This window comes from Bombus pyrosoma, linkage group LG3, assembly GCF_014825855.1.
Source record: "Bombus pyrosoma isolate SC7728 linkage group LG3, ASM1482585v1, whole genome shotgun sequence".
Classification (NCBI taxonomy): Eukaryota; Metazoa; Arthropoda; class Insecta; order Hymenoptera; family Apidae; genus Bombus; species Bombus pyrosoma.
The window spans coordinates 1,912,726-1,938,797 of record NC_057772.1 but is presented as its reverse complement, the minus strand read 5'-3'; the positions used below and the strand labels follow the sequence as shown (position 1 = coordinate 1,938,797).

General features: G+C 34.5%; 6 protein-coding genes across 22 annotated transcripts in view; 3 read left to right on the top strand and 3 right to left on the bottom strand.

Annotated features, from left to right (window-relative positions):
• LOC122565854 (phosrestin-2-like) overlaps positions 1 to 9,064 on the top strand; it is a 145,081-nt gene extending 136,017 nt beyond the window's left edge. For all 13 annotated transcript variants that reach the window (XM_043722290.1, XM_043722288.1, XM_043722292.1 and 10 more), the window contains 5 exons: positions 1,963 to 2,110; positions 2,718 to 2,918; positions 4,021 to 4,184; positions 7,241 to 7,522; positions 7,858 to 9,064. In XM_043722290.1, coding sequence (XP_043578225.1) covers positions 1,963 to 2,110; positions 2,718 to 2,918; positions 4,021 to 4,184; positions 7,241 to 7,522; positions 7,858 to 8,145 — 1,083 coding nt within the window. In that variant the 3' untranslated portion in view covers positions 8,146 to 9,064. The remainder of the gene's footprint in view (positions 1 to 1,962; positions 2,111 to 2,717; positions 2,919 to 4,020; positions 4,185 to 7,240; positions 7,523 to 7,857) is intronic.
• LOC122565863 (14 kDa phosphohistidine phosphatase-like) overlaps positions 1 to 9,960 on the bottom strand; it is a 62,641-nt gene extending 52,681 nt beyond the window's left edge. For both annotated transcript variants that reach the window (XR_006316302.1, XM_043722306.1), the window contains exons 1-3: positions 9,819 to 9,960; positions 9,630 to 9,741; positions 9,291 to 9,464 (exon numbers count right to left, since the gene is read on the bottom strand). Coding sequence is in view for 1 of the 2 variants with exons in the window: in XM_043722306.1 (XP_043578241.1) it covers positions 9,291 to 9,464; positions 9,630 to 9,699 (244 nt within the window). In the remaining variant the exon portion in view is untranslated. The remainder of the gene's footprint in view (positions 1 to 9,290; positions 9,465 to 9,629; positions 9,742 to 9,818) is intronic.
• Positions 9,961 to 9,995: 35 nt separating this feature from the next.
• On the top strand, positions 9,996 to 11,274 carry LOC122565857 (mitochondrial mRNA pseudouridine synthase Trub2). Of its 2 annotated transcripts, XM_043722298.1 has the most exons (5): positions 9,996 to 10,140; positions 10,253 to 10,462; positions 10,532 to 10,661; positions 10,737 to 10,873; positions 10,959 to 11,274. In XM_043722298.1, the coding sequence occupies exons 1-5, from the start codon at positions 9,996 to 9,998 to the stop codon at positions 11,231 to 11,233; spliced, it is 897 nt and encodes a 298-aa protein (XP_043578233.1). In that variant the 3' UTR covers positions 11,234 to 11,274. The 2 variants fall into 2 exon arrangements, with proteins under 2 accessions (XP_043578233.1, XP_043578231.1); XM_043722296.1 differs by having other exon boundaries at positions 10,253 to 10,661.
• Positions 11,245 to 21,770, bottom strand: LOC122565851 (ribonuclease 3). Of its 2 annotated transcripts, XM_043722270.1 has the most exons (12): positions 21,662 to 21,770; positions 21,503 to 21,532; positions 15,121 to 16,046; positions 14,788 to 15,031; positions 14,516 to 14,707; positions 14,083 to 14,440; positions 13,590 to 14,007; positions 12,567 to 13,518; positions 12,296 to 12,505; positions 11,894 to 12,216; positions 11,652 to 11,797; positions 11,245 to 11,577 (listed from the first exon to the last, which is right to left on the bottom strand). In XM_043722270.1, the coding sequence occupies exons 3-12, from the start codon at positions 16,029 to 16,031 to the stop codon at positions 11,411 to 11,413; spliced, it is 3,921 nt and encodes a 1,306-aa protein (XP_043578205.1). In that variant the 5' UTR covers positions 16,032 to 16,046; positions 21,503 to 21,532; positions 21,662 to 21,770; the 3' UTR covers positions 11,245 to 11,410. The 2 variants fall into 2 exon arrangements, with proteins under 2 accessions (XP_043578205.1, XP_043578204.1); XM_043722269.1 differs by lacking the exons at positions 21,503 to 21,532; positions 21,662 to 21,770 and adding an exon at positions 16,154 to 16,345.
• LOC122565858 (ras-related protein Rab-9A) lies at positions 16,783 to 19,569 on the top strand. The gene is made up of 3 exons (XM_043722299.1): positions 16,783 to 18,055; positions 18,124 to 18,380; positions 18,864 to 19,569. Exons 1-3 carry the CDS (start codon positions 17,621 to 17,623, stop codon positions 18,880 to 18,882), a joined length of 711 nt encoding a protein of 236 aa, XP_043578234.1. The 5' UTR covers positions 16,783 to 17,620; the 3' UTR covers positions 18,883 to 19,569.
• Positions 20,146 to 26,035, bottom strand: LOC122565859 (high affinity copper uptake protein 1). Of its 2 annotated transcripts, XM_043722301.1 has the most exons (6): positions 25,817 to 26,035; positions 24,817 to 25,010; positions 21,958 to 22,179; positions 21,662 to 21,894; positions 21,503 to 21,532; positions 20,146 to 20,985 (listed from the first exon to the last, which is right to left on the bottom strand). In XM_043722301.1, the coding sequence occupies exons 3-6, from the start codon at positions 22,177 to 22,179 to the stop codon at positions 20,784 to 20,786; spliced, it is 687 nt and encodes a 228-aa protein (XP_043578236.1). In that variant the 5' UTR covers positions 24,817 to 25,010; positions 25,817 to 26,035; the 3' UTR covers positions 20,146 to 20,783. The 2 variants fall into 2 exon arrangements, with proteins under 2 accessions (XP_043578236.1, XP_043578235.1); XM_043722300.1 differs by lacking the exon at positions 24,817 to 25,010 and having other exon boundaries at positions 25,817 to 26,032.
• Positions 26,036 to 26,072: the final 37 nt, after the last annotated feature.

Sequence of the window (26,072 nt, the reverse complement as noted above, 5' to 3'; positions counted from 1 at the left end):
GGTGAAAAGACGTGGTGAAAATCTTGAAGCGCGCAATTCTCAGGTTCCTCAGGCGATATTATCGTTAGAGGATTACTCTCGGTGGTTGAGGCGCAACATGGATGCACTCAAAACGGCTGGATAATATGGTTTCACGGTGGACTACAAATGTTACGATTCCACGGCCGACGGGTTTCAAAGGGGTAATGCGATAGAGCTGAAAGCCGCTACGTCGCACATCAATCATGCATACAGAGCGCGAACCAACTTTACGGCGAATAGGCAAAAAAGAAACAGGGAGAAAGTAAAGGAGAAGCGAACGAGAAGGCGCTAAGTACTTCCTGAAAAAAAAAAGACGGAATCCAAGCGGAGAGAAATCGAAAAGAAATCAAGAGTGTGTGAAGTCTTGAACGATGCGCGTCACTGGTCTGGTAAATACGACTAAATATACCTTTAGGCAACGTTTTCATATACTGTTGCAGTATATAAATTTCTCTGATAGAGCAACTTTTTGGAAATAAACGATCCAAACGAATAATTTAAATGTTATAAAACATTGACTCATAGTCTGATAGTCAATACGTGGCGAGTCAATGAGAAGAAGGAATTCAAAAATAAGAATCAGTCGTATGAAAAATGAATTATCCGAGTGGTAGTAAAAAGCGCTATGCGTCCTTCTATCTAAAATTCTATTCCAAAAATAATATTCTAAGAACGAAATATTTCCCGCGAGAAATCGCAGCTGCTCTGTTTGAAGAACCTCGACGAGAAAGTATCTGCTGTAGAGAGGCTAAAAATGATAGGAAATAGAATCTTAATGCGGAATTTCACACGGGTGGGAGTAATTGATATTCTTAGGAAATGCCGCATAGTTTATCTTCATGCGGTATATTGATTTTCCAGGTTGTCGGTCTCTTTGTCTTTGAGCGAAGCGGTAGAATCTAATTCGTTGCGACAGAATTGACGCGTTGAACGAAGATGTCATTAGAAAAACGTCGCGGCGAGACTACGTTGTAGCTACCAGGCTTCGTATCCGATGCCAATGAATGCGGTCTTTTACGCATTGTATGTACGCGTGTATGTCAAATATCCATTGAAACCTTTTCGCCGCGCTACGATTTCGCTCTCGGTGAAACGATGTACTTGGCTGAACAACAATGGCATATCTCCACAATGCTTGACACCTAGTCGTGATAAACCTCGCACAGCTCTCTCTGTAAAAGCCCCGCGCCTAAACCGTAGAGAATTATCCATAACGCGTTTGCGTTCGCGAATCGCTTCGGCGATCGATAAATTTCGTTTCGATGCACAATTTGTCATCATTACGTTTATTACATAAATCGTTAATTGATCGTGATAGAATACTCTGAACGAGTCTTATACAAATATGCTGGATTTTCGAGCAATTATAAATGGATATCGCGTAAAAACACAGACTCGATTTTATTGAGAATCATTTCACAGGCGAAATGAAGAGAGCTTGCGCATCGATAAACCTTGAAATAGTCAATTAATTAACATATGTCAAAGACCAGCCTAATATACGTCGATAATTCGTGCGTAAATCCTCTATCGATCGACTAAGCAGAACAAATTTCGGAGGATTATTCCGTCATCGTGTAATGAAACGTTCAAATATGTAGCATCACGCAAACCGTCGAGTCTCTCTGAACGAGAATGGAACGATCTCTGGATCTCTGAGTCGAAGATTAATTATTAATGTAAAATTATTAAGCTCACGATCCTCGTCACTACGATCGTCAATTTTTTAATCTCTAAACACAGATATACTATTAGAAATATCCTTTATACTCTGGTAATATATTAAATTCAAAGGTGTCGGTTACTTCAAACTGGGCACCAGAATGTCAGTCTCTCTAGCTCTTTCCATCGATATTAATTTAACGAGACGATGGAGAAACGTTATACATTGCGAAACGAATCGTTCGCGACCGGTGATAAGGTTTCGATGTTCTATTGCAGGAGGCGTTGGTGAAAAGATTAGGTCCAAATGCTCACGCGTTTACCATGGAAATCACGCCGTTAGCACCCCCGTCGGTGCAATTGGTGCCTGCTAAGGAATACAATGGGGCTCCCATTGGTACTGGCTACGACGTCAGAGCTTACGTAGGTGAGTAAACCGAATCGAGCTTCGTTTACGGGGATAAAACAGAATCGACCGAACCTTTGTGAAGGAACGCATGAAAACGATAGATCGCTCTTCTCGCTGTGAAATTCATTCATTTTGAAACTCTATAAAAGCTGTACGATATGAAAGGATTATTCAGCTATCCACATGTCGTGTTTCCATGTGAAATCACCAGGAAGATCGATAAAATTTATCGATTAAACAAATCGAATCGGTAAACGAGGAAGCAAAAAGCGAATAAACGAACAGAAGGAAAAAATGTAAACGTCAAGAGTTGATCGATGAATTTACTCGCTGTTCATTGATTCAACTTCGTCATCGATTTCCCAGATCGTATTTCGCGTCCCCTGACGCTGTAATGGCTTAGAATCACGTAGGAACTCTCGATTTAAAACGCCCTGATAGCGCGTTACGCCCACGTAGCAAATTAAATCGGCTCTTCTCGGCCGCGTTTACCAAACTGAATCGTACGATCGAACGGTTGAACGATCGCTTGGAATTCCGATTATCCGAGAACAACCCTCCTGGCTTGATACTCGGTAAATAACGTCGTAACTGCCTGCTAAACGCTGGACACGATGACATTTAGCTGAACGAGCGGACGAGAAGTTGCATCGGAAAACGACCGTCAGGATGGGTATCCGTGTCGTCCAGCGAATTACGAAGCCACCGTTGCCAGCTACCAGCGTATATAGCGTGCCAGTGTCGGCGAGTCCTTCTCCTGGATCCAGAGGCCAAGCTTGTAAAACGAGAGTCCGGTTCATGGAAAACGAGATCACAGAGGACGAGGGTAAGCTCTTTATTTCTGGATGAGTGGCATAAAGCGTCAAAGTGTGTTCGGTTTGCTTTGAAGCTGATCACGATTAGTCATTGCATACGGGCTGATCAATCATTCAAATCCCTGTTTAATTATCTGTAAAAGGCTATGTACGAATGTGTGTGTGTGCGAGTATGATTGGCGAGAAACGTTGGACAGGCTAAGTTTCCGATGGTCAGTCGATAAAGGACCGGCCAGATGTTCTAGAGGATTCATCCTTGTGATCGTTACGCGTTAACGCTTTGACTGCCACGCCGAAATCGCACGTTTCGCTCAGGACGCCACGGCAGTATTTTTATTATTCGAAGCATACAATGGCAAAATAACAATAAATTGACGATGTAAGACAACGTTCTTCCCCAGTGGACCGTTTATCTTGTTGGTGGTCACGGGTGACCGCCGTGGCACCTTGGCAACAATTGATAGCGTCATATTACAACGAGGCTTCGTTTATTTCAACAAAACATTCGCGTTCCGTTATTTCGTCGCAAGCAAAACGTGCGGAATACATCGTTGAAACGTGTGGAAGATATTAGTAAACGGTATTTGCTCGTTCTACGCATAATAGTAAGGTATGTTCACGCTTCAAACTTCAATTATACGATTATAAAGCAGCATTTACGATTATTTTCTAAGCTGTGTTTATAATGATATTCGTAGATTACCCCTCAAAGATGCGGATGCAAACACAGTGCACCGTTAGATGCAAGATTTGTTCTCATTTCCTTTTAATCGATGTTCTAATAAAAATGTTTAATCGTTCAATGGGGCACTTTTTATTTCAAAGTATCTTCTATTTACCGGTTATATTCAAAATGCCCTAACTGTCAATTTTCGTACAATTTTTACCATTGTAAGAAGTTGAAGGGCTCCGGTCACCAATGACCACCGTGGCGTCACAGGAGAAACCGTGACGTGGTCATATACGACCAACGTGGCAGTCAAAGTGTTAATCGAGGAATGTAAGTTGACTCGTCTCTTAGACGCGACAATTTCATCGATTCACATCTGACTCCTCTATTTTTCGTGCTTCGCTTATTCCAGCTTGTTACAAATCTCTAATTGCCTGTTTCAGAGTACGTAGGGCCACATGCTACAGTGGAGAAACCGTTCTTATTGAGCGATGGTCGCGTGGGTTTGGAAGCACGACTAGATCGTCCGATCTACGCACACGGAGATCCAATAACTGTGCACGTCAACGTCAATAACAACAGCAGCAAAACTGTGAGGAGGATCAAGGTAAGGCGCATCCTTAGTCGCGCAACTGATTGTATTATGTATGAGCCGGATTACCGGGAACAGATTCAAACGCTAACAAGAGACTGATCGTTTGACTCGAGAAGCAATTTGCGATTTATCCCTCCTTTATCCTTACCGTCAGTAACTTTTCGATAACTGAGCAAATTAAAATTACAAATAATAATCTACGTCCTGCACGACGTGTGTGTCATTCGCGTACGTAACAACGGCTGACTTTAATAAGGATAGCCTCGATGAGATGCCCGATTATTAATTCATTTCGTAATTTTCAATCATAAAAAGAAGAAAAGAAAGACAATGCACCATCGTTTGTGTCGTCCTAAGTACCCAATCCGCTTCACAACCAATTGCTATGAAAAATGTTAACCATTTAACGCACATGCTGGTGATGTAAACGACTATTTTACGGATTTAAGAACCAAGATATCTTATATGTACACCGTTTATTCGACCATTCGCGGAGAGACGCGATCGCGAGAAGGCACGTGAACGGGAGTCGTAAATTCCCATTACGATTAGATAATCGACACCACGAAATGATCGATCCCCTGATTTCTGTTACGACAATAGAGGTGGTTCGACTGAATTTACACTGAATTAACAGGTATAAATGAATGTTTATTCCAACAACTTTATATAGAAGATAGTTACACTGATGCGTATGTATAAGTTAAACAAGTGATTGATCCAAGGATAGAGACCCGGTAATAACATGTTGACTATTCGAACGTTGAAGAATAAGTAAGTTAAAGTGACGATGCTGTGTCGGAGGAAAGCTAGCGATGGGTGTGTCTAAAGCAAGGGACCATCGGATTTGTTCATGACAATTTTGGTTAGGAAAGTGAGGGCAGTAGACTTGCTTCTGATTGGATAAAAGAAGGTTGATGGACTAGGAAGGGTCTTAGCCGCCCTCGATAGATAGTTGCTAGTGTAAAGTATCGTACGTGAGAAAAACTAGCTTTCCCGTGTCTTCCCGTAGTAAACAATAGGCTTTGGAAACGAATCAATAAAAGCATGTTTGTACGGTCTGAAGGACTTTAGCTAGAAAATGCCTGAGATTTATATCATAAATAGTCCTCAAGACTATTGAGGCTATGCCGTAAGGACGTGCGGACATCTGGTTGCTATCTTGTCCGCGGTGTGTGGCCTGGTCTAGGTAGAGTGTCGCTCGACGTAACATACACTAAACTACGCATGTAACTTACAAAACTTGTCATCTATTTTCATTGTAAAGAGTTTCTTAGAATAAAAAATGTAATCACTTTTATTGATAAACCGAAAAAATGTGTGCGTTCAATGGATTAAACCGTAGCATATCGAGCGAATGAAGTAATGTACGTACGATACGGCGGACCACGCGATTGCCTATTCTACTGCGCTTTATTGCTTCGCTCGGAGCACAAGGAAATAATCGAATACGAAATAGAATTCTCAAAAATTCAATCGAACTGGCCATCGTTAACTAACGTTAAACAGAAATACATAGGTGATAAAATAGAGGGTTTTCGAACGATAAGGAAATTTACATAGAATTTGAAAGCTCGAGGAATCCCTTCGAAGCAACATAATTATTTCCATCACGAAGACAGTTTCGCGTGAAACACGATGCCGCATAGTAACATCCACGGGTCGGAGAATATTAATTCGAGCAAAATTTCGTTCGTAGAACATGCACCCGTAATATAACTGTACATCGTATTTGAGGAGACTCGAAAATGTTGCAAACTCGACGCTAGATACTGACTAACGCTTTAATTCCAAAGTATTGGCGAATAGCGTATCGTGAAGAAGGTTTGAGTTATAATTACCCCTTTAAAAATAGTCGGGGGTAGTATATCGCCTGTTAGAAAACATATAGAGATGCCAATAATAAACGACTTCGTTTGAAAACAAATTTATTCTTTTCTCTGGTTTTAGTGGAATCCGGTTGAAATACTCGCGTCGAGTGTAACATTGTAATTTGAATGAAAAGATCAATTTTAACGAACGCTCCGGGATTCAGATACGATAAGAAGGCTAAGAGATGTTCGAATCTTTGTAAAACAAATCGCTTGGAACCTAGAGACGTATGATAAGAGAAACGATAAAACTTAACAGGAAGAAATATTTTTTACCAATGTAGAGGCTTCATTTTCAAAAATTTCCAAATTTCATCGAGACTTGGAAGAGTTATCAAATTAATATTACAACTCGTGCTAAGTTTCCCAAGTTTCGAATACTTCTTTCGCATATTTTTTTAATTATATAGAAAAAGCTAAAAAGTACAGACGAAATCGATGGTATCGTAAATTAGGATAATAAATATAAGAGAATTAAACAGGTGCAAAAGAATAGAGAGAATAGGGTTGGCTGGTGAATTCGCTCAGACGACAGAAGGAGCCGAGAACGTAAAGCGACCACGTCCGTGTCAATTTCCTTTGCGCCACAGTTCATTAGCGAGTGTGACGAACATTGTTTGAAAACGAGAACAGACGGGTTCGATAGCGTGATGACTAGTGTACGGGTTCCAAATAAGTCCGCTATGTTAACTTTGTTCCGACAGTTTGACAAACAGACTGACACAGAGTAGACTCGACAAGTTACATACACTAGACTTAAAACACGTAGTCGTATTTGTTTTTCGGTTGGCAAATACCAGTCTTTCTACTAAATTAGCGTCGTAATTAACCTGCCCTTTATTTTAAATGCAACGAAGCTTCGCTTGCATAATGTATAAAACGAATAAATTAAAACGAAGCAATAAAACCATGCAGAAATTATTTCTCAAGACTTGTTTCATCTCGTTACATTACATTACGTTGCTCCATTAAAAGGTTTACTCTCAAAATTCTCTAAATACACGTATTAAACTCCACAAAGCTGACGGATTCTCTTAGAATTCATTAAACCTTCCAACCATTATAAAACAAAGTGAATTATACATTGTTCTAGCAGCAGTACCTGTTATAATCTTTTCACGAAATTATAATATAATTATAATCTTTTTATGATATTTCGCATGATTCTCTCCGCTAACGCAACCGGTTGTTCCGCAGGTTTTCATCGTGCAACACGTAGATGTGTGCATGTTCAGCAACGGCAAATTCAAGAACGTGGTGGCCTTGCTGTCGTCGCAAGAGGGATGCCCGATAGGTCCCGGAGTTTCGCTGAAGAAAAGCTATACGCTTAGACCGATCAAAGGCTCGACCAAAAATTGGATTGCTTTGGAGGACAGTTACACGAAGGCGGAGGCGACGTTAGCCTCCACCGTTATTTGTCCTGGAAACGATCCAGAGGATAGAAACGTTTTTGCCATATACGTTTCCTATTACGTGAAGGTAAGCCATCTTAACAAACAAAAAGATATTATAAGCGAAAATTGCTTCTTCGCCTGTGGATCGTATAAGCGAGGTAATTTATAAAACTTAAACTATTCGCAAGAGCAGTCTATCATTTTCATCGAATAGCGGGTATTTGTGCATTTACGAGTACAGAATGTACAGAATAATATGCAAAGCTACGTACATAAAATATCGCAACCAAATATTTATTTAAGCAAGTCCCACTTTTTTATCTCTATTCATAAAAATACGAATTTCGATGAACGTCCGATGTTTTTTCTCTCTTTTTTAGTAATCACATTTGGCTTCGATTCATCTTATCATCCTTACAGGTAAAGCTACTAATTTCAACAATGGGCGGAGAAGTGTCGCTTAAGTTACCGTTCACGTTAATGCATAGCAGCACAGATCCGGATTTAGTGGGCTTTCCGTCCCCGATCAAAGAGCCAAGAGTTTTGGGGAAGCCGAACGAGGAGATTACGGAGAATCTCGAGAGGCAAGAGGATAACGAACACAAATACAAGACAAGTAAATTAGAACCGATTAAAGAGAAACTAAAAGAGTCCAGGGACATCGACGTGGATCTGATAGAGCATTATGAGGAAAGCGACAGTACCTGAGACCAGGCGCAAACGACCGATGCATCGTCGCGATCATCGACGAAGAATAATAACGATGCGAGAAACGTGAAAACTTCGAATCATAAGAACTGTAAATTGGGTTTCGATATACAGAGAGCTTGGTGTTGCTTTAGAAGAGCTTCTTAGTAACGCGAAAAGGAAAGCAACGCTTTAAAAAATTGACCACGATGTTTTCTTTCTTTCGTTGATTAATTGACGATTGAGGAGGTTTCGATGAATACGCGAGTAGTTATGAAATTTTAAGTATTTTAAACATTTACGTATCGTTTTATCTTCCTTCATTAACGTCATGTATATATGTTGTGGGGAAACATTATTCTCTGTTTTTAAACATTTTATTCTATGTATAATATCAATAGAGCGTAATAATTTTTAATTGCTAAAACTATCTTACCACAGGTCTGGTAAGGTTGATTGAGAGACGATTTTCGCCATTGAGAATACACTACGGGTTATGCAGTTCCTACCCGCGCCATTCTTATAAATGAAAATCGTACTGCCCTTTAAATTATGTGCAAATCGACGATTATCGAATAATAAGATTATTAAATGACACATTGTAAAATCCATTCATCTACATACTTGACAGAATCAATCATAAAAATCAATCTATAAAAAATCGAATATCTCGAATCTATTTTTTTAGGCAGAAAATATCTCGGTATTGTCTCGTATTGTCTTTTATTAATTGTGAAATGAGTGTTTTATGTAATTAAATAGATTACAAAAGTCATTGTACCTTGATAGAATAAGATAATCCAGAGGCATGTTTTACAATGATTCGTGCCTGACTTATGGATTTTATTGCACATGTATAGGCACATATGTATGTAAAACTGTACAGATTATATCGTTATTTATGTAAATAATAAATCATATGAATATGATTGTACAAGAATATATGTGAAACTCTAACCTATGAACCTTCTAAATAATTTACAACTCTAAATAAAACTTTTGTCTAAGATATTTATAAGTCTTATAACTTTCCATTTCATACTCACCACATATTTTACATAAGAAGATACTTCATATAAAGCCGATGTAATAATATTTTAAGCAAAAAGGATTGTTTCAGCGCAAAAACGTCAAAAAATTGTAAACATTTTATAATGATTACTTACAATGCCATTCAGCTCTAGCATAACCTCTGACGATGGATTTGCTGACACCTGCACGTTCGTCATAAATGTTGACCAAGATGTATTTAAATCTTCCGTGACCATCGATATCCACATCAGGTATTTTATTCAGTGATTCTGACATCGTGACAAGCTGTCTATTATTTGATAACACCGCTGAAAAAAAACAAGTATCATAAGCAACATAACCTATCGCTGCATTAGTTCATTACTTTCATTCTACCGGACAAATATACCAAAAGCATATTTGAAAGCAATACATATTAATCGTTGTTTAAGTATTTTATCGGAATATTCAATCAGGTATTTTTTTATAAATACCTTTAAAAATAAGACGCCGCGCGTTGAAAGCTCCAATTCCAAAATTCTTTAAACTTGCGACTACAGCCATTTATGAAACCGTACGTTAGATGTCTTTGTTGTATGTCGAACACTAAAAAGAGACGTAAGTATATATGTATGATACAGATCATATACGAATGAAATGATGTTTACTAAAATACAACTCACGTGTATATCCTGTGCAATAATATGTTAGGTTTTAGATGTAAAATGACACTATGAAGCAAACGTATAAAAAGTAAATAGTTCGGTTTGATACTTGTATATCAATCTGCACGTGTTTCTAACACATTTTACTACTTCATAAAGATTAATAAGTGCTGTTATAACCATAAAATATTCAGTATGTCAGCAGTACAAACAGTGACTAAATATGTAAAGGACGCGAGACTGGTATACAGCGCATTAAATGGTGTAGTTGTGATTTATAAACCTGCATCTTTAAACTTTAATAGAATGAGAGATACGGTGATCAGCAACTTATGCAGAGGTTATGATATATCCTTTGTTTATAACAATTTCTTTTTTGATAGAATTTAACCAATTCGCTAAAACAAAAAGTAAACTAAATTTAATAGATTTACAGAATTTATTGCTTATAGATTTAAATGACATGTATACGAGGCCAACAATGAAGCATGTAGCTATAGAAGGAGAAACAAATAAGCATATGAAAGTTGTTGTTCGAAACAGTTTTGCAGACCATCCGTTAATAACAGGACCTCGTTATCAACCAAATGACTTTAAACTTGCTGCTTCAAAAATTATGCAACAGGACATATCTGGTGTAGTACTTTGTGGAATTAACAAGGGTAATCAATTGATTCATAAAATAAAAACATCCAAAAGTTTAAGGTTTTACAGAGTAAAAGGATTATTAGGAGAGGCAACTGATAATTATTTTCATACTGGAAAAGTGGTAGAAAAATCTACATATGCGCACATAAAACGTGGTCACCTTGACAAGTTATGTAGCTCGATGCAATCTTCTCATCAACAACAGATGTTTAAGTATGTTGAGATTTAATGCATACTTAGAAACAATTATATACAATGTAACTCTGTTATATTTTCATATGTTTATAGATTGTCTGGTGTAGATATTCAAAGCCAAGCTGCATACGAACTAGCAATTAAAGGCCCAATTAGACCAGCAGATCCTAATATCCCTATGGTATATACTATTAGATGTGTAGACTTTTCACCCCCAGAATTTGTATTAGGTAAATATATCTCACTAAATAGAATTTTGAGGTAATAATAGAATTTGTAAGAAAATTACATTCTATATCTCTTATAATGTTGTAGAAATTGTTTGCACAAATGAATATGATTTGTACCTGAAAGCCATTATTCATGAGCTAGGGCTGAAGCTTCGTAGCAATGCTACTTGTACTCAAATACTTTGTATACAAGATGGCCTATTTAATATAAAGCATGCATTATTAACAAAGCATTGGACTCTACAACACATTGTAAACAACATGCAAATATGTCAAAAAATTATAGATCAGAATGAAGATTGCTTACATCAGGAAAACCCTGAATTAGTAAAACCTGCTTACAGTCCTATGAAAATTTAAGTATTGAATAATCATGTTAAATAAATATTTATTATTTGTTATATTACAGTAGTATTTATTTTGATAATTATTAAAGATTCATTATATCTACCATCAGTTGTACAATATCAATTACTATATACATACATCCAATGTAAAATAACACTTCAACTGCAACAAATTAATTTTCATTGTCGGTTATGCTTCGCTACGGCTTCTTTTAGATCGCTGACTAGTATCAGAATCATCGTGTCTATCTGTAGGTTTCATGGATCTTCCCCTTGTTTTATGTTTATTTGGCCACTGTTGCATTTTCATACTCTTCGCTATTACACGTTTTTGATGATCTAGTTGCGGAAACAAATCTGTAAAAGAATAATTAAAATAAAGTAAAAAGTTATATATTTCCAAATTTCATTTCAAATATTTAATTTAATACCTTGAGATTTTTCTAAAGCTTCTTTTGCTGAATTCATCTCTGCTTCTTGAATACTATGACCTGATGCCTTTGCTAATCGTTTTCCTTGGAAATATACAGCAACGGTATAAACTCTTGTATTTGTTGGTCCTTTACACTCAATCACTCTAAAAAGAAAATTGAATCACAATATTGTATATTGTATTATGTATATTTTTTGTAATATATATAAAAACATTTGAACTTGTGTGACTTGAACCTACTTGTATACAGGAATATCAGGTTCTCCGCCATCCATTGTTCTTAATGTTAAGCAACATTGCTGCAATTTACTCTTTGGATCGTTCCAATCTTGATTCATAATGAAATCTTGTAAACGTGGGAAGAAACATACGTCACAAAAGACACGACAAAATTCTAAGCCCTTATCGACGTAAAGAGCTCCCAGAAACGCTTCCAATAAATCTGCCCTGTCCTTTGTTTTTAATTCGGCTTTTGGATTACCATAAAGTGCATACTGAGTCATCCCCAAATCATCACATACTACAGCTTGAGTTTTATTATTTACAAGAGAACTTCGTAATAACTGTAAAATATAAGAATATTCTATATAATATAAGAATACTTTCTCATGTCTTTATGAAAAAAATTATAGCACTACTTACAGATAGATGCCCTTCATGATGTTCTGGAAAATATTTGTATAAATATTCGGAAACTATCAATTGTAATACAGTGTCTCCTAAAAATTCTAAACGTTGATTAGAACCCAGTGTTAAGTTCGTGTATCCTATACTGCGATCGGTAAACGCTCTAGCCAAAAGACGGATATGAGTAAACACAATACCAATGGATTCTTCAAATTTTGTTAATTTCTAAAAATAAGATAGAAGCTGTCAATATATCATTAAATACGAAATATTTTTTAATACTTACTTGCAATAGTTCAAAACTTGGTATCCATTGTCTATCACCTGTCGGTTCTTGCTCTTGCAAAGGATGTTTTGGGTAATTTACCCAAACTTTTCCGAGATCTTCTTCAGCCTTGAAAAGCGTTTCGCCAAAAACTCTATCTGCAACTTCTATACCACCATCAAGAAATAATGAACCCATTAATGCCTCAAAACAATTTGCCATTGCATGTCGTAATTCTAAATCATGGCAAAGGTCACTTCCGTGTGCGTAGAGCATATATTCCTCTAGATTTAATTTCTTTGCTAATACAGCGAGGTGTTGATTTTGAACAATTGCTGCTCTGTAAGTAGCCAAACCACCTTCTTCTAAGTCAGGAAACATATGAAATAAATGAATCGATGTTAGAAATTCTACTACTGCATCTCCTAAGAACTCCAATCTTTCATTGTGCGCTATCGAAGATTCAGTTTCGGTTCTCGCACCAAATCTTGACATTATATTGATTAATGTATTAATACCACGTTTTCGAGTATTCATATAATGTATTCGCCGATCACCGTATTCCGGTTGTCTTATTCCACAATTAGTCAAAGAATTCCGTGCATGATCTGGATTCGTACCAAAATTTTCACGGTAACTAGGATGTGTTAGAGCTAACTGAAGAAGATATCTGTTTTTAAATTCATAGCCTAAGGTACGCTCTAAGTTATCTAAAGATTTATGAAATCTTAAATGACAAACAAGTACTGGAATTAACATTGCATGTTGTACTATATCACACATTATTCCAGTTCTATAAAATCCTTCAGAACTAACATCCACAGTAACGTCGCGTTTCATTTTGCTTTGGGTTCTTAATTCCTGAAGCTTATTCTCTTTTGCTTCTAGCTTTCGTTTATCTTCAAACGATGGTTTTGGCATGTTAGCCAATAAATGACGAAATTTTACATAGTCACGCCATGCTTTTTGGTAACTGAAATAAATAAAAACAATTTAAATATTACCTTTCATCAAAGAAATAATGTCACAGCAAAAGATATTTACTCTGCATTTCCCGCATAACTAAGTTGCGGTGGTCTAATTCCAAAATGTACAATTTCAGGGTATGCAATTACACCAGGTGGCTGATCCGCTTGGTTCCTATCTAACTGATCTACACGAACACTGCATGGTTTTTTCCCAGGATATGTAACAATCATACCCTTTACTTCGTCCGCAAAATTTTGCCATTTATATTGGGGCATCTCTACTAACCTAGGTAGATCGTCTGGATCTATTAACAATTTACTACTTTTGATTAAATAATTTAAAACCTCATTCATGGATAATATTTCCTGCCCATTATCAGCTAAATCACGAACGAATCTTGGCATAAAATGAAATTGACCACAACCAGATTTATTTTGCGCAGCTTGTAAATCAAAGTCTGTAAGTTCCAATATTTCTTTAAATAAATAAGTTTCTGAAAAAAGAAAGAATTTTTTATAAACATGAAATACATTAAATCATGTAGTAAAGATAACGAAAGAAAACTTACGGAAATAGTCCAATTCTTCAATCATAAAATTTTCTGGCAACTTCTCATCTATGTAAAGGATTGTATACTCAATGTTAAATCTTATTACTTTACAAGTCGGTAATTTTACGAGAGGAAAATGCGAGAGCATAGAAAATCCTTCAAATATAAATTCGTGCTCATCATGCTTAATAATTGTTGGTGTTTTAGTAAGAAAATTTGTTGGGGGGCTAATTGTTATTCGATAATGATATAATTTATCGGCATTATTTGTATTTAAATCACATTTATTTATTGTGCCCTCTCCAGCATAGATTCCATGTCTAATACCGGACCTTCTTGATTTTGCGCTACACCTACACAATGGTCCATCATTCATCTGTAATGTCAAACAATTTTTTTTAACGTTAATCGCATGAAACATTACAAAAGATTGAAAAAGAAAGATACTTACTTCTCCAGGATCATTAAACCACATTTCAGGATGTAATCTTTGCGGATGTTGTTTCTTTGCCATTAATTCTTCCATTGTTCTGTCATCTTCATCCATTGAACTATCACTGTCAGAAGAAGAGCTACTACAAGCTTCAGATTTATGCCTGCATAAACGAGCTCTGGTTTTTCTTGGGGGTGGTTCATAAGGAGGCTATACAGTAAAAGGTTAAAAATATTTTTAAATATATAAAAATTTTCTACATATATTATATTACTTGAAAATAAATATACCTGTAAAGCTCTTGCAGCTGCAGCTCTATTTAGTAATACTTTCTTGAACAATTCGCATAACTCATGCAGTTTAGGCGTACCTCTCATTATTTTTGGGTTGCTTTCATCTCTATTATAATATAAATCTGCTGGTGCAGTACGTGTCCATACTTTTCTTGCATTTTCCATAATACCTTCAGGTCCCATTGCAGATAGTTCATCCATTTTCCTTTCCATATCTTTACTTGTTGCACAATAATCTTGCCTTGAGATATAACACAGAATGAATTAAAATTTTATAAATATACATATATGTATATAATTTTTTGAAGATGTACTATATTACTGAGGTACCTATATTTTTCTAGAAGTAACTCTCTTTCAGTTCTATCCCTGTTAATGGGGGGATTATTATTTGGGCTAGCAGTTCTAGATGAGTAAGAATCTTGAGATCTAGATCTCTTCCTACTTCTATAACTTATATATGATCTCTGAGAGCGTGACGCATGCAAATTGTTTTTTCTGTGTATTGATCTTCTGTCAGAGTCCTCTTCACTATGTAAACGCTCTCTAGAAACCGATCTTTTATTTGGATACTTTGAATATTTCTCTCTTTGGGAATCATGCCTTGATCTATATGGTGATCTGCTTGATCTACTCTCCCTTGGCCTATTCTGGGGACTTCTGGAACGTCTTTTACTGGTTGAATAACTATTAGAAGGCTCTTTGTCTCTATATCTCCATTCGAACCTTTTATTTTTTGAGGAATCATTAAATTTTACATGTGATGATTTTCTATCATCTTCTTGAACTTTATTTGTTTCATACCAAGAATTTTTGCTATTTTGTGGTTTATTCCAATCAGACGAATAGTTATTGGACTTCCATTCTGCATTATCACTGTTATGATATGCACTTCCATCATCCCAATTTGTGTTAAAATTACTTACAGGTTGAGAATAGTTAGACATTCCATAATTTTGATTGTTACATTGTAGTTCCGTTGGAGTTTGATAAGGAACATCATAAGAATTTGAAACTTCATTTTGATAACATGTTCCCATAGCATGATACGGTGGAATAAAATTTGCACCTTTATTTTCAGGCAAAGTAGAGACTGGTATATTATAGGATGGTGGTGGCTGACTAAAATTTGGAGGTGGAAAATTTGGGGGTGGCACAGAATAATATCCCATATTTTGCGGCTGAGAAACTCCTGTGCCCCAAAAATAAGATTGACCAACATTTGGAGGAGGATTTGCCATTTTCTATAACCTCATCTGAAATATGAATTGATATGAAATATTAAAATACATGAGTAAAACGGAACATATTTGTTTTAATAATCATTGATTGCAAATATAAAATATATAAAAAGTGATGTTACCTAATATACAGGGTTTATAAAACTAAGTGAAAAATATGTATTTTTACAATTTAAAATCTTCCATGATATAAGGGAATTTCGATTTTAAATCAAATTATAAAAGTTATAGAAAAGATATGAAATTTAGATAAACAATGCACCCACTAGAACACTATTTCGTGTTGTCAATTCGATACGACATCTAAATGTAGAAGAAAGAATCTCTCATGCACTATAACACCATCTTCTGGTTGCGTGGTAAATAAAATTCAAATTACATAAAAACAGCTAGGGCATTGTGCACAATTATAACAATTATATACAATAATTTTTATGCAATGATTTATGTAAGATATTTCTTTTATTTTAGTAACATAGATCGATATTAATGGATCGAATCGTAATATTTTATTATATTATTATAATATATTACTCTAGTTACTCTATAACATTCTATAGCATAATATCTATACTCTAGCTATATTCTACAGAAGAATATAAAAAAGATATTTTATTATTGCGATATAATAGCTTGTAGCAGCTTATAATCTTAAAACATTTTGATCATAATATACATATTAATGAATCAAAGTATATATACATTAATATCTCGAATAAATTGTAATAATAAACATATAACTATTATTACTTTATTTATTATTAGTTGTTACATAAATTATTGTTAGGTGATACATATGGTAGAGTATTATGCGATATATACAGAATTAACATTATTTATAATTTCTGGTAGCCATATTCATCCTGTATGTTTAACATCCAACATGGGCGTTTCTTTTGTCGTCTGCAAAGTGTCAAATACTTTGCGCACAACAAAAATGCTCAGAACCAGTGATACTTTTTAGCTGTTCAGAAAAGTTAAAAAGTCGTTCATGATTCTTACCATTGCCAAATGCTTTGGAGTGAACGTACGACATATATTTGTTCAAGAAAATTGTAATTTTACTCGGTGTTGGCTATGACTCAGTACCAAAGGGCATCTTTTCAAGGTATCGCGACTTTGTTCGAATAATTAAGTTAACATCGAAGGAGATAAAGTACATGGCCTCTGTGAGATTGAAAATTACAATTTCATTCGTCAAAATAATATGAGCCCCATTTAAATTGACATTAAAATGCTGCTATAAAATGAGAAGGTTATGCTTGATCGTAAAACGAAAATTACGATATTAAAGTGTTTTAAATAATACAATTATTTACTGCACACGAATAATACGAAGTTGCAAATCCTGAGTGAGCGTATATTGTTTGCTTAAGATGTATCTAATATGAGAAAAGTGGATTGACTTATTTGGTATCAGAATCAGCTGATTCCTACATTGACAAAGGATCCCTGATACATTCGATGTTTAACGAATGAAGAATTGAATTATCTGATGTCGAAAATAGTGATATATGAAGGATATACATATATATCATATTTTTGAACATATAGTTTCTTCGTTATTCTAAAAAGATAAAGATTGAAAGATGTCAGGAAACAATTCTGCTACAGTAGGTACACTTAGAGGTGGTAATCTACAAAATCGTAATTCTCAAAGATCTACACTTTTAAAAGTGGTGATTCTGGGTGATGGTGGTGTTGGCAAATCTTGTCTTATGAATAGATTTGTATCAAATCACTTTGATGAACATAGTTTTCATACAATTGGAGTAGAATTTTTAAACAAGGATATTGATATTAACGGAGAGGCATATACATTGCAAATATGGGATACAGCTGGACAAGAAAGATTTAAGACCCTTAGAACTCCGTTCTATAGAGGCTCTGATATCTGCCTTTTAACATATGCGGTAGATGATAGAACAAGTTTTAAAAATTTAGCACTTTGGAGATCTGAATTCCTTTATTATGCTGATGTTCAAGAAGGATCAACATTTCCATTTATAGTTGTTGGGAACAAAGTAAGCAAGAATATTTACGAAGAAAGGAGTAATATTACTAGCAATATTTACAAAAATGATTTTTACAGGTGGATGTTCCAGATTCTGAGAAACAAGTTTCTACAGAAGAAGCTCAAGCTTGGTGTGCAGAAAATGGGGACCCTCCATTAGTAGAAACATCTGCAAAGGATGCAACCAATGTTGAAGCAGCATTTGGTGCAGCTGTTGCTGCTTGGGCACAACTTGAAGCTAGACTAGAAAGACCATTAGTAGAAGATACTGTTGATCTTTCAAAACAACAATCTCCTCATCGTTCAAGTTGTTGTATGCCTGTGTCTGGTGCTGAGTAGGTTACAGATACAAGATTTTAAATATTTTTTATGTTTTCACAACATAATGCATGAAACATATTTCTGAAGGTTCACAATCATAATCTAACTGGAATGAATGAGAAAGAGGTAAACAAATAATTTTTGTGATGCATACTGGCAGTTTTGGTATGGACATATAGAATTCGTTTATATTTGAAAAGAGTATGATATGTCGCAAATTGTACCAACACTTATAAATTATGATTAATGTATTTAGGATATATAAGGATATTATATTATATAATTCTATTGTTTCCATTGACATAAACAATATTCATTTCTGGTTGAACGGTTTGAACTTAATGTTTAAAGATTTAGTCAAGATCATTGGCAACACAATTACAAAAAATGTAAAATATTCAAACACCTAATTACATACTGAGTTGATAACGAAGACAGAAGTATTTAGTATCATTGTTGTAGTGACAAATTTGCTGGTAATATACTTTTTCTTTTAGGTCTAACAAAATTATTTGAAGAGATTTCTTGCCTGTCTGCAATACTTTCCTCATAATAAGGTGAATTTTAATGCTGAAAGTTGTTTTTGTCTATTTTATTTTTAGTGACACTAAGTGTTTCTTCCGTTGCCAATGTGAACGTATATAGATATTTTTATAAATTCATATGATTTTATTTATTCTTACAAACATTTTTCAGTTTCGTTAAAATATGCAAATTGAAGTTATATTTGCGCGGAAAAAAATAATACTTTATGGTTGATATTTCCAGAATACAACTGTAAACTGTAAGGTCAAATTGAACGTCCTGCTCGTATCACGCTTTGTGCAGTTCGCGAGCTACAGACAGTATTTTAAGTATTTCAGACATTATTGGCTTGTGATAAAATAATAATAGTAATAACCATGATCATCAACTGCTTTACAAATAAGGAATAGATATAAAATGTAATTTAGCTTTGTAATCTAAATTTGCCTTATCTTCGCAGCACAAACTAAGGGCAGTGGTAGTAATATATATTTATCACAAAATCCTCTGAATCATCTTTATATATACATATATATATGATTTTGAAATATCTACACTATAAAAAAACATACTCTGCTGCTCTTGGAATGTCCTGCAATCGGTGTTTAAAGATTTTCCTACAAAGTGAATAATATTATAAACACATCAAATAAAGCTTTTTGTACAACCTTGTACGTATAAAACGTATGAACGCATTTCTAAAGCACTGTAACTTACTTAAAAGCTACCTAACACTTTAGCGATGCTTTACATACAGGAAATAAATAATATATAATATTATTATAATTTAAGTATTATTTTCAATGACAAGGCTTGCATTAATTATAAATGTGACATGCATGCTGGTGCTTTTTGTATAGCTACATATCGAATATATAAATTTGTGGCTTCTTATTCAACAATTTGTTGATTTAAGTGCAAAGTATACATATATATATATATATAAAATTTAATCATATCAAGGTGAAGACATTTCACCAACTGTTATAATATAAAATATCAGTTCTGTATTACTTGAATATATTTTACGTCATCAGTACTACATGAGTTTCATTAATAATTTTATAAAAATATTTTATTCAGTTATTTTATTTAATTATTATATATTATCAGCCAAGATTTTTATGGTATGTCTTAAATATTACTTAGTATCTACATTTTATAAATTTTATAATCTAAAAAAATCGATCTTGCAACAGAAACAAGAACAAAAAAAGTAGAGGAGCTCTGTGCTTCTTTAAAAATGATAAAATATATTGGCAAAATGTTTTTCTTGTATTTCATGTGATATTATTTTATATTTTACAAATAACAGTAGTTTATGGACTACTTGGTAATAATACAATCGTTGATAACGTTATATTATAACAATACATCATGTATGCAATGTTCAAGATATCACTGTACACTTTTCTTCAAACGTTAAGATTAATTTATAAAATACATTACAATAAAAAATTGAAAGTGGCCGTATAAAAGTTTGGAGAAAAGTGTGCGTCCATCTTACGATACTTTTCTCATTTAAACCTTTTAACAATATTTACAAATTAGGTGCGCTATGGCTATCGAAATCAAAGATTTAACCTTCCAGTATTTTTGTATACAAATTTGCATTTTATAGATATTTTTTATTCAATAATAATTAAGTCATGCGCTATTTTTCTCAACGAATAATTGAAAATTGCATTCTGTATGCATAGGAATAAATTTAAACTGAGAACATTTTCTTTATATATTTGTGTAAATACGAATTTAGAATAATTATATTTCCTGCACACATATACTACATGTAATTATTTCAAAGTTCTTCCGGTCAGAATGAACTTTTCGGCAATGTACAGTGATGTACATTTTTGTTGTAAAAACACAATGTATTTTAAATACATAAACAACTAATGACAATGTTCTGTAACATCCACAATGACAGATTTTTTCCACCCAAACAAAAAATAACCAATTGCTGCACCAAATACTACAGCAAAACACAACCAGACATTGTAAGTCATGAAGATCAGCATAAGGAAATATGACAGCACAATTTGCACAATGTGTAAGAACGTTTGGAACGTATGCATCCATGATAACATTGTGGGCCTGCACAAATTTATATGAAATGGATTAATTCTTGGACATAAAAAAATATATGCATAATGCTATTAATTTATCATGCTAAGCAATATTAACCATAGAATTAAACGAAATTGCAACTAAATAACGGAAGAAGATTATACAGTATTACCTCGCATTTTGACCAATTTGACTGACAATTCGATATCGATCGTGTGACGGTACAAGAGAGAGAGAGAGATTTATATCAAGAATTTTGCCTGGCAAATACCGATAGATAGAGCGAGATACTGATACTGATACTCGGAATGTTTATGTTAAATAAATACTATTAAAGGTCCACAAAGGCGGTTCCATAAAATGTTAGAGATAACGTTGGCTATAGAAAATCCCACGATCCAGTGCGAAATTAATATCTTAATCGTTTATGTACGTATTTCTCAAAGAAATAGAATTAAAAAGAAATGTGTGTTTTCACAGAAAAGCAATTTCAAAACTGATAGAAAAAAGAGCAAATCAAGAATTTCACTCCTCATCTACTTACGGTTGTTTGTGAATTACTTCTCCAACCATACTAAAAAAAAAAAAAAAATATATAAAATCATATAGCAATCTTTATGTATTCAAATAAAAAATATCGAATTAATACAATCGTGAATTCCTAAACTGCCATCCATTGTACATCCGAGAGCACGAAACTTACTGTACGACTCTGTTATCCTCGGCTACGACATTTTTCTCTTGTGGCATCGTGACGCTTCTGTATTGTAGGGAATTATACATTTTCCAGAATAAATATTCCCGGTAATACTTCAATCCCTCGTAAAGTGCGGCCATGATCATGATACCGATCATCGATCCTATGAGACCACTGATCGACGAGATTTTCCACGATTCGAATAATACGTTTTCACAGTATCCCCCATGGAAGACCATCTATAAATGAAATTTTTATATACGATAGTCAGCATCAGAGTTTTATCCGTGGATGATACATACCGACATACCGTGCATCCCCATATTGCCACATGCTTCCGAGGCAGCGTTAAGGTGACTTTCATGGTTCATACTCCCGTGATCCATACTAGCATGATCCATAGAACTGTGCATCATACTTTCATCCATACTTGAATGATCCATAGATTCATGAGACGCGTGATTAACGTGGGTTGCATGCCCACTCGATACGTTCATCATATGGGCCATATGATCGTGAGACATCTGCGAAGAAAGGTGGAGATATTCGAAACTCGATAAAACAAACAGTTCGTTACACAAATGATCTGTTCAGAAGGAATAAAGAAGCGTAGATTTTTTGATCGGTCTAAAGTTGTCAATATTTCGTTCTACAAATATTTTAACAGCTGAAAATCCTAACATTTAGCGGAAAGTAGTTACGCTTATGTCATTAAATAGTTATCGGCTTTTGCGCATTGCACGGAAAGCCACTATTACAAAGGACAATCGTCATTTTTCTTCTTGTTAATTCGTGAAAGTAACATGTCATAACTGGAAGGTCGAAGTAATCATTCAGAACCATACTATCGAACTATAACCAATGCGGTATCGACCTAACGGAAACGGGGTGAAAATATCGTATCATACGAGTGATAAAAAAAATATTTCGGTGAAAATTAGCACTGAAATTTTGTTTATTATCATAAATTGTAAAACTGAATCGTAATTCAAAGAACAGTTGTTACTTAAATGCTCGATCCGTTGACTTTATAATGAGAGTATTTGCCGCATTACGCGGCATGATAGCAACGAGTCACCGTGTGCATGTTTAAAACGACAATCTCGACGTCTCCATCAATAAAACTGTAATTATATGCATTAACGAAACATCAATGTCACAAACCTGTTTATTCGTTTAAAAAGGAACGGGTAAACTTTTTGATTTGTTGTTAAATTACTTCCTCGCTTCCTTCTTGTCGAGGAAACGATGTTACGTAACTAACCGTTCAAGAGCAAGAAATTTGATGAAACTTGGAAAAACCGCTATGGCGATCGTTCATGAATGGACGATCATACTTTTTGAACGGCCAACAGCGTCTTTTTCTAATTAATACTGTGATCCTTTTTGTAAAATCATTCGTTCCCCTTCGGCAATCTGCCAGGCTAACCGTGAACGAGTTTGGAACAGAAGTATAAGAAGAAACGAGTTCATGACTGGCAATCGGGCAACACGAACAAAGAGAACGAAAGAGAAAAAAAACGCGAGCCGGCGTACTTTCTAAAGTAGATTTCTTCGAGATAGTTCGTGAGGTCTCACGTAGATCTGGTGGCTAACATTCCATTCTAGGAGCTTGTACATTGTGGTCATAGGATTAGACTTTAGCATTCATCACGTTCACCTATTAAAATTGAGGTCTGTGATAAAATAATTCCATAGTTTTCAAAACGTGTGATTATGATGTTATCAGGCGTTGACGATTCGTAAAAAAAAATTAATACTTTTTATTACATTGTCGGGAATAAAATGATTAAAATAAAGATTGTTTATGGTACGGTAAGGTGAAAGGCCGAAGAAATTTAACGAAACTGATAGGCGCGCGTTTACGATCGCCGAAAAACATTTACGTACGTTTAAAAATATAAATACAGAAACGTACTTGTATCGTTATAGGTTAAGGATTTGACTAATTACAGAAATACATTTTTCTTGAAATCACAATTCTAAAGGTTGAATGTGAATGCTTTGAAACGCGATGCGTCCAGAAGATTATACTTCTCGTTGGAAGAGAAACGCGATATGTTTTATACTGTAAACGATAATCCGTAAAGAGCGTCACGAAATGCATTTTATTTTGTACTGCTAATCGTGAGTACTTCGGTAAACAATATGTCTGAAAGGTATGTAAACATTTTTCTCTGGATAATGAATGTTAGGTATTATATTCGGCCCTAGAACGCATTATTAATATTGAACGAGAAACTGCATTTCTTATACCTTTTGTTTTCAATTTTAAAATTTTCGTAAAGAGATATCGTAGGCTGTTAAACATCGTCGAGATAAGAAAAAAAGTTCATGAAGCGAGGTCTCACGTGTAATGATATATAATTTACATAATTTTTTACTAATTTACTGACAAATCTACTAAAAACAAACAGTATTCTAGGTCACGCGTAATTAAATGAGCATTAAAAATACTTTGCAGTACTTAAACTGCCCAACCGGAATAAATCACTTTGATTCAGTTTGAATCGCAAGTCGATTGGTTTCGTTTCCTTATCTTTAGACATTGGCCATCTATTTAGTTATTTTATCACCCGACTAAGATTCTATATCTGCTCGTTCTCGAATAGTATATACATAAAGGGTAGGAAATTGTTTACAAACATAGTTTTGCAATCGAAGAGTATGTATCATCTTTATGACATTTTACACGGTAATAAGGATATCTTGCTTTAAACTTTTAAAAATGACATTCATGTATCGAATAATTATAGTCAATACATGCTATAATATCTTTGACGGTAAGCGAGTCCGGTTGTTTTTAACAACATCGGTATTATAACAGGAAAAAGCATAGAAATTCTATGACATGGAAGGTAATACCGCAGGTCAAATTAATACTGAACATGATACGAGTTCCCCTTTGTTTTCGAGGGGAATTTTATGATAATATAAGAGAGCATTATTTTTAGTGAATAATTTCGCCGCCGAAACCACAAGCGGTTAGAACGAACGATGACTGCGTTGAAAACAGGAAATCTCTCAAGAAAATAATAGAGTTAGTGGTAATATAGGCAATTACATTTTTTACTTGCGTTTGCATATCATAATATAAAAAAAAGAAAAAGAAAATAATTCAAATATTTTAATCAAACAAAATATTAAAAGGGAATATTTACTTCTGAATTCCTACGCTATCGTGTATTTCGGCTCGTTTGTGTGAAGTCCTACACCATTGTGCATAGGTATAAGATGCTCCGTTGGAATCCTTATATTGAAATACCAAGATTCCATTGGAGGAATATGTTTTATAATTTTCTCGGAAGATGTTTCGATTATCGATTTATTCCATTATAGCGTCGTAGTACAACCTCTGTTTAAAAGCGTGAAACAAAAGATTTTCAACGACATTGTATACTTTATTAATCATCAGGCCACTATATTACATTACATTCTTTTCAAACATCCATATTCTGCGAATCTTAATAATTTATTTAATATATCGAAATTTATAAGTAATGTAAAATTGAAAACAACGAGAATTGAACGATATTGGTTTCAATTGGATCGATGATGCTTAGTTGCGATTAAGTGACTCATGGTACATTGGCGCTGAGATTTGTGGTCGAAGATTGATTCGAATTGCAATGAAAAGGAATATTTTGCTCCTAATCGTAACTCATAAGAAGTACGTAAAGTTGCAAGGATCTAATTGACAACGTTCTCGCAGAAACTGACGACGACAATAATACATTCACTTTTTATCAGTTTGAACTATCACTGTATCATGTGCACGAAACATATGTCGTATACATAAACTTATAGAAAAAAAATCGAAATGCTTTCATTTTCTAAGAACACAGTGTTAGAAGTTGAAGACAGAAGTAGTGAAGTCAATGTACGAATGACAGACTTTAGAAAGTGTATAGAAATTATATTAACGCTGAAACACGCGAAGGTTTGATTACATGACTATCTTACTGCATACTAGTAATGTGAATATAGCTGTCAATATGGGTCATTCGTGTTTAATTTACATCGCAAGATTGGGAATTGTTTATATATATATGGATGCGAATTTTAAACTAAATGTACAAAAAGATTGCATTATCTATACCAATTAAATTAAATACGTCCTAATTCGACGTATAAAATAATATTAACAATACTCAAACATACCTTTATTAAATGGTCCAGGTTATGTTGCAAGAAATGCTTCCTTTCTATAAAAATAGTTGAACGTGATTACAATGAGATAAATAGACACTTTTGCAGATTTCTCTGCATGAACCGTCGAGCAATCTCTCAGAGACCCATTAATAAACTGCACACAACATTCACGGTTTCCTCCATCGCCGTAGATGTAACATAACGAAGACTCGGCGTAATGGTTTCGGCGGGTAAACACGTGACGCTAGAGCAGTGACACCATTAC

Excerpts from the sequence above, each read along its gene's own strand:
- LOC122565859 (XM_043722301.1), bottom strand. The coding sequence starts at position 22,179 with ATGTCTCACGATCATATGGCCCATATGATGAACGTATCGAGTGGGCAT. Across the intron at positions 21,895-21,957 it reads TGGGGATGCACGGTATGTCG|ATGGTCTTCCATGGGGGATA; the intron begins GTATGTATCATC and ends TTTCATTTATAG. Across the intron at positions 20,986-21,502 it reads GAAGTAATTCACAAACAACC|GCCCACAATGTTATCATGGA; the intron begins GTAAGTAGATGA and ends AAATTTGTGCAG.
- LOC122565851 (XM_043722270.1), bottom strand. The coding sequence starts at position 16,031 with ATGGCAAATCCTCCTCCAAATGTTGGTCAATCTTATTTTTGGGGCACA. Across the intron at positions 14,708-14,787 it reads CAGCTGCAAGAGCTTTACAG|CCTCCTTATGAACCACCCCC; the intron begins GTATATTTATTT and ends TTTACTGTATAG. Across the intron at positions 13,519-13,589 it reads AGTTATGCGGGAAATGCAGA|TTACCAAAAAGCATGGCGTG; the intron begins GTAAATATCTTT and ends TATTTATTTCAG.
- LOC122565858 (XM_043722299.1), top strand. The coding sequence starts at position 17,621 with ATGTCAGGAAACAATTCTGCTACAGTAGGTACACTTAGAGGTGGTAAT. Across the intron at positions 18,056-18,123 it reads TTATAGTTGTTGGGAACAAA|GTGGATGTTCCAGATTCTGA; the intron begins GTAAGCAAGAAT and ends TGATTTTTACAG.
- LOC122565857 (XM_043722296.1), top strand. The coding sequence starts at position 9,996 with ATGTCAGCAGTACAAACAGTGACTAAATATGTAAAGGACGCGAGACTG. Across the intron at positions 10,141-10,252 it reads GATCAGCAACTTATGCAGAG|ATTTAAATGACATGTATACG; the intron begins GTTATGATATAT and ends TATTGCTTATAG. Across the intron at positions 10,874-10,958 it reads ACCCCCAGAATTTGTATTAG|AAATTGTTTGCACAAATGAA; the intron begins GTAAATATATCT and ends ATAATGTTGTAG.